Below are 6,814 nucleotides of genomic sequence, written 5' to 3' on the forward strand. Positions count from 1 at the left end.
ACTGTATTGTAACATTATATAAACAATATAATATTTTCATTTTCTGACACAATCAGGCATTTTTTTAATATATGCATGTATATATATATATACACACACATACATACAGTATATATATATATACATATATGTGTGTGTGTATATATATATAATACTTAGGTCATATTTTTTTCTTTATAGTTTATACCTTGGAGGCTCTCTCTCTCTCTCTCTATATAGTATTTATATATGGATTCATATGACCTTTATCTTTATATTTTTCTTTGGAGCTGACCTGACTTACATATTTTACTACTGGTAGTATATTCTCTATATAACTGTGTATGTGATGAATAAAAATCTTGAATCTATAAATATTTTTATAGATGGATATATATATATGAATTTACTGTAATAATAATTATCTCAACGATAGCTTTTAGCATAAACTAATTTACAGACATTTGTAAGTGAAAAATCCCAAATAATTTGGACAATACTGACCACATAATACATATCTCAAAGCATCTGTAATAAACCAAAGCACATATAGAAAAGGTTGATCTGTTTTATTTTTATTTAATTCACAGAAAAAAAAAAATTAAGACTAGTTCAGCATGGTGGTTAATAACTATTGGAATATCATTTGACTGTCCATATTTTTGTATAAGTGCAGGAGGCTGGTCTGGAACAGCCAATTTATGATATAAAAGTCTCTGGTTCACTGTATAGTGTTTAAATGATATGTCTGTCACTCTAGTTTAAAAATACTGCAGGGCATTTCTTCCTGAACAGCATCTACTGAAGGTCCAGTAATCAGTTTGCCTCGTTCTTTGATGCCTCGTCAAAGTTCTCTACGAGATCTGAGGAGAAAGGAGAAAATGACTTCAGACTCATCCAGAAAGAATGAACATTCAAAGATGGAAGAAACACCAAACTTAATACCTGGGACATCATCATCTTCTTCATCGATATCTTCTGCTTTAGGAGCTTTGTTGTCGAGAACTTGAAATGTAAGAAAGAAAACAACTTTGTAAACATCAACATTAAACTATAAATGGCTATACTTCAAAATCCTAATTTACCATGTCTGGGGAACTGCTCAGCGAGTTTGCGCAAACTCGTGAGACTGTCAGCCCCAAGTTGGCTGAGGATTCCCGGGAGCATTTCTGTGAGCTGCTTGGTCTCCGCGTGGCCCGTGATGGCGAACGTGTTGGCAGACAGAGACGCCTGCACTTTAGGATTGTTGAAGTGAATGACTGTGCCATCATCTTTAATCATATTCACCTTTAAGACAACATTATAAAATCATCAATGGTGTCTAAAACAGAAACAAGGCCAGCACAACAATAAAGAGCTGTTGATTTACCTCTTCAATGCCAGCTATGTTATTAACTGCAAGTTTCTTTAATGAACTCTGGAGTTTCTTATCATCAGCTGTCGCTGTTCTGTGCACCACCTTCCGCTTTCTGCGTGCTGTGCCCTATAGGAAACAAATCAAAACAGCAAAATATCAACAACCACAATTCGTTATTAAACAAGCAGTGTGCTAAACCTAATGAATTTCAAGGCTCAGTTAACAGTTTATGGTTACTTGCTGTTTTTCAAGCACAAACTTATTTGCTTAAATTGACAATCAAAATAATAGTATTCACAAAAAATATATATTTCAAGTAAATGTTCAGCACTTCTTACCTTGCCTCCTATTCGGACCTGGGCCTGAAGTTTAGCTAACTTCTCTTGATTCATATTGACTTCTAAAACAAAGAAACACTAATAATGAATTGCATTAATTATACCGCTATCGCGGTTCACGCTAATTATATGTTTCTAAATCGATTCTGAAATCGATTCGATGGTTTATGCACAGCTCTTCCGTGAACTACAGCTCTTCGATCAGTAGGAAGTACTGCTCGATCTAAAACTACGAGATTGAGTCGTATATAACGTACATTTTAAAAAGCAACACTCGTCAAACATCATCACTATAAATATATTTTATTATCATGAAAATACCTGAAAAAGTTTGAAGAAAAGCGATAAAATATGACCACTGGCATTTCCTGGAACTAATTGTTCTTCTTCTGTTTCTCATATTCGGAGTTTCTGCGCAAGAGCGCCCTCTGGCGCGGCATTTAACCGTAAATCATTGAGAAACGGAGAGCATAAGAATCGCACGATATATCGCCCAGCCATACTCTCTAGTTGTTCCAAACCTACATAAATGTCTTTGTTTGTTTGAAGACAGAAAAATATATTTGGACGCATGCTTGTAACCAAACAGTTCTTGGACCACATTGATTACTATAGTAGGAAAATTTTAAATGGTAGTCAAAAGTGCCCCAGAACTGTTTGCTGTCCTACATTCTTCAAATCATCCTTTTTTGTGTTTAACAGAACGGTAGTTGTTTTTCCTACTATGGTAGCCAATGGTGGCCAAGAACTTTTTGGTTATAAGCATTCTTCCAAATATCTTTTTTCATGAGAACAAAGAAATGCATACAGATTTGGAACAACTCAAGGGTGAGTAAATGAAGATTTATAATAAATAAATGTATTTTTGGGTGGACTATCCCTTTAAGCATAGCATAAATAAAAAAAACAACTAATTGTTTTCTAGGAAAATCAATATAGAAATGTCTATGTATAAAAATTGTATGGCAAATAAGAACATAACCTTCTATTTTGAAATAAGCGCTGCTGTTCAGGCTAATAAAATAGCATGATAAACCACAAAAAAAAAAAGATTTTCTAAAAAGTAATTACTAATATTTTTTTGTATTTATTGATTTACACTGCAAAACTTCTCAGGCCTTTTATATTTAAGAAAATTCCAATTTTTCTGAATTTTTATTGTTTTCTTCAAAGTCTCTGTTTAGAAGAAATCAAAAATAAAGCTTTGCACCTACATTCAAAAGACAACGCAAACACAAAAGCTATGACATTCTAACTTGTACATCTTTTGTTCAGTTGAACCCATTGAGAGTGTGTGTAGAGTGTTTGCAACGTTACAGGATGTGAAATACCGCTGATGCGCCAGGAGCTTTTCACAAACACAACATCGCAGTCATACACAAAAAGCGAAAACATCACTGTTATTGGTTAAATGAATATTATACGCTGATGTCGCACACGTTTTAAAACAGTTTGGTGATTTAAAATGATAATGATCTCTCGTCTCTCTCACAGACGCATCATCACGTGTCGTCGTGATGGAGGAATAAAGAGAAATCCTGACAGCGCATAATGTGAATGCAGCGCTCATCACTGCCACCATAACAGCGTACGCATCTCCCTATTACATCATTACACAAACATCACACGACACAACTACAACACATGTGACCGTCACAAAGCAGTTATCCAGTATATTTAAAGTAAATTTACGAGGGTTTTAATTACTGACCTGATAAACACACAACTGCTCAGAGAACCATGCGTTGAATGAACAAGGCGGAAGTGGTCACGCTACAGACGTCACGCTGGGTTTGTTTTTCTGATGGCGCGCGCAAGGGATGCTGCACTCTAGCGGCCTGGATATCACTATCGCAAGAAAACAGGCGCAGATGTTTCAGGTTCGCTTTTATTGCGTATATGAACATATTTAACAACAAAATAGAATTACAACATTTCTCATAAACGCATTCGGTAGGCTATACAGAGTAATTGAAATAATACAAATGACATAAATATAGCCAGAGGAAATAAAAAATACACCAAAACAAGGATACAATGTAACTGCATGCAATATACAAAAGACAATTGCATAGTATATTGCACAATTCGAATTCATTATTAAGAAATCCTAATAAAAAATCTGAAATAATAAATAAAACATTTCAGTTAACTTGGCTTAGTCGTCTTATGTCATTTTTTTATTCTTTGACAGAGGACCTGATGAGAACCAATTTTGTAATAAATAAAACAATTCACAGATATGTAAAAATACATAATTAAAACAGCCACTCTTACTCTTTTTACAGTCTTACAGTAAAACACATCAGACAACATTTAGGTGTTGGAATAACAGGACATTCAAATAGCTATATGCTTACGGTTTAACATAAATACAATACAACCACATAACTAAAACATTTAAACCAGTGCTTCCCAAACTGGTTTAAAAATATACAACTAAAGTCCCCCAAGTATACCTCAGTCATTTCAACCACTGGGTATTACAAATACAATATATTTATTGTCATCTTATCCTAACCAGAATATGATTAGCACATTTTGTGGCAACCCACAGAAATATGAGGGCCCTAAAGCTGTTGTTATGTTTTTTGGGGGACTTAACCATCTGAAGTTTGGGAAACTTTGAATTAAACCGCAACCATGCTTAAAATCAGTTGATAGTTAAACATTTCTCCAAGACACACTTGGATGACGTAAAAGAGCCTAAAGCAATGTAACCAAACTATCAAAAGCCAGAGGACCCTCTTGCACTTTCCTGCTTTTTATTGAAATAATGTCTTGGGCTGATTTAGACAATAGCAAGTAAAATACAAAATGCAATAAGTTGCTTTTTAGTCTTTTGTAGAATTGTATTCTTTTTTGCCATCAATGTACCCCTACTAATGAGTAGCAGTCTGTGATTGACCTCCAGCTGAACTTTGAAATGAACACAAATTCTCTCTAGACACATCTCATAAATGCCTGAAACAGTCTTTTCCGCTGTAATAATGAATATCCGTGAATTTAGGTCTCAAATCCCTCTTTTAGACTCAGTGGGTGAGCTGATTGGATGGCTGTATCCGGTAGGAAAGGTCCATCCAGCCCGATGAAGTCTGGTCGGCTGGTCACCGAGCTACTGGCATTCATGGAACTCCCCAGAGTGCTGCCCTGCCACCAGGATGTGAGTTTGGCATGAGGACTGCAAAGCCTCAATGCCACCTGGAAAAGCCTCCTCAGCACGGCTTTCCTGAGGAGGATGTAGACCCATGGGTCGAGGATCTGGTTCCATGTTGCCATGCGAACAACCAACAACATGTGTGATGTCTGATCTTCACCATGATCCTGGATGATTAATATGATGCTTGTTATCTGCAGACAAAACCATGATAATAAACCATTTAAAATGATACGTATATACTGTAGCATATATACAGAGAGCTGGGCAGTAAAATTTTTTTACTGTGCACAATTAATTTTTGTTATACGAAACAAAAATGTTTTTTTAAAAAGGAAATTCTGTGAATATTTATTTATTCCTATTGGAAATCATAATTAACTTTTAATTAGGTTATTAAAGTTTACTAAAACTATTAATCATTTCTGTTTATTGAAATCAAATAAAGCGTAGGCCTGAATATTATTTTAAAACCTTACACTAAAAGAAAATGAAAAATGTTGCCTCGGCATTAAACTGAGGCAAGATTTATAAGTTCAGGTACAAAAATTATGAACTGAAAATACAAACTAAACTAAAACTGAAATAAAAATACATTTAGCAAACTAAATAAAAAATGACACATGCACATAAAAACATATTAAATACAGTATGTTTAATAATTATTGATTAGATATTTAATAAAAACATTCAAACTGAACATATTTAAAAAATGTCGTTTTGAAATAATATTAAAAACTAAAATAAAACTGAAAACAAAACTATGATAACTATGATAATCAAACAATAACAAATTCCATGTAGCAATGTGTAAATGCAAACAGAAAAGAACTGTAATCATTATTCAGAATGTCTTTTAATGTATAAAAAGAAAACAGCATACAGTACTGGAGCAACAGTAAAATAATGACTACATTTTTAAGTAAAACTCTATTATTTTATACTACCAGCCAGTATAATTTTCTCACCAGAAGAGGACCCCAGCAGACACATGAAACCAGCATGATTGCCAGAAGCTGACAGACCATCTCAGAATGGTGTGATGTGTTACGACAATGGCGATGATGATTTCGGTCAAGTTGTCCCCGGCACCGCAGGAGAGTGAGACCAGTCACAGTATTGCAGACTAGTGACACTAGTAAAGACAGCAAACCCAACACAGAGAACAATATTGGAAGAAGCACATCAACCCAGTCACGCATCCCCTGCAGGCGAAAGAAGCACCAGCTTCGGGAACGCTGCACCAGGTACGGCCGCTGAAACAGGATCGGAAGCAGAGCCACCAGGAGACCCAGCATCCAGGTCACACCCAGCAGCCTCTTCACATGATGGGGTCCCAGTGCTGTGGTGTGGAAAAGAGGACGGGTCACTCCGATACAACGTTCAACTGCCATCAAACTTCCGAGCAAAAGAGGAGTCAGACCGAAGAAAGCCATACAAACTCCAAAAAAGTCACAAAGAGATTTGTTGAGATCAAATCTCTCCCAGTCTTTCTGTGAGGCGTAAACGTAGATAGCCAGAGAACCGTTAATCAAATGTCCAAAGAAGTCAGTGAGCACCAAAGCACTTGCAAAGAAGAGGAAGGCTGCTTTAGACTTGAATTTAAATCTGTGGTAGGCTTTGATTAAGATGAAGAGAGCCATAATGTTGGATATGATGCCCACCGTCATTGAGATGGCAGATGAGGTCACAGACACTTCTCTTTTGGTGCAGCTCCCGTTACACACATTGCTAGACATCAAGCATCCACCATCAGATGATCCATTAGAAGACATGATCAACAACACTGCAAACAAAGAAAATACAATCATTGACAATACTTGTTTGATTCAGTATAAAACATTTCCATAATACATGTTTCTCCTATTCTAAAAAAATAAATAATTTGAGGTACTAAATTGACAAAATGAAAACATTGATTTAAGCCAACTGAGTAACAGTTTTAAGTTAGTTTAACATAATGCATTCGTATTTAAACGAGAA

The 6,814-nt window shown here is 35.4% G+C and overlaps 2 protein-coding genes across 2 annotated transcripts; both read right to left on the bottom strand.

The window, feature by feature from the left end:
* Window positions 1-533: 533 nt before the first annotated feature.
* btf3l4 (basic transcription factor 3-like 4) lies at window positions 534-3,456 on the bottom strand. Its single transcript, XM_057361980.1, has 6 exons — window positions 3,386-3,456; window positions 1,675-1,736; window positions 1,349-1,462; window positions 1,065-1,266; window positions 925-984; window positions 534-842 (listed from the first exon to the last, which is right to left on the bottom strand). Exons 2-6 carry the CDS (start codon window positions 1,726-1,728, stop codon window positions 796-798), a joined length of 477 nt encoding a protein of 158 aa, XP_057217963.1. The 5' UTR covers window positions 1,729-1,736; window positions 3,386-3,456; the 3' UTR covers window positions 534-795.
* A 1,155-nt stretch (window positions 3,457-4,611) lies between these two features.
* Window positions 4,612-6,606, bottom strand: ptgfr (prostaglandin F receptor (FP)). The gene is made up of 2 exons (XM_057362699.1): window positions 5,800-6,606; window positions 4,612-5,025 (listed from the first exon to the last, which is right to left on the bottom strand). Exons 1-2 carry the CDS (start codon window positions 6,604-6,606, stop codon window positions 4,681-4,683), a joined length of 1,152 nt encoding a protein of 383 aa, XP_057218682.1. The 3' UTR covers window positions 4,612-4,680.
* Window positions 6,607-6,814: the final 208 nt, after the last annotated feature.

This window comes from Triplophysa rosa, linkage group LG20 (assembly GCF_024868665.1).
Source record: "Triplophysa rosa linkage group LG20, Trosa_1v2, whole genome shotgun sequence".
In the NCBI taxonomy this organism is placed as follows: Eukaryota; Metazoa; Chordata; class Actinopteri; order Cypriniformes; family Nemacheilidae; genus Triplophysa; species Triplophysa rosa.

Bases quoted from the DNA above. Each gene is read 5' to 3' on its own strand.
- ptgfr (XM_057362699.1), bottom strand. From the start codon at position 6,606: ATGTCTTCTAATGGATCATCTGATGGTGGATGCTTGATGTCTAGCAAT. The intron at 5,026-5,799 runs GTGAGAAAATTA...TTTTGTCTGCAG, and splicing joins TCTGCTGGGGTCCTCTTCTG to ATAACAAGCATCATATTAAT.
- btf3l4 (XM_057361980.1), bottom strand. From the start codon at position 1,728: ATGAATCAAGAGAAGTTAGCTAAACTTCAGGCCCAGGTCCGAATAGGA. The intron at 1,463-1,674 runs GTAAGAAGTGCT...TGTTTCCTATAG, and splicing joins AGGTCCGAATAGGAGGCAAG to GGCACAGCACGCAGAAAGCG. The intron at 985-1,064 runs GTAAATTAGGAT...TTACATTTCAAG, and splicing joins TGAGCAGTTCCCCAGACATG to TTCTCGACAACAAAGCTCCT.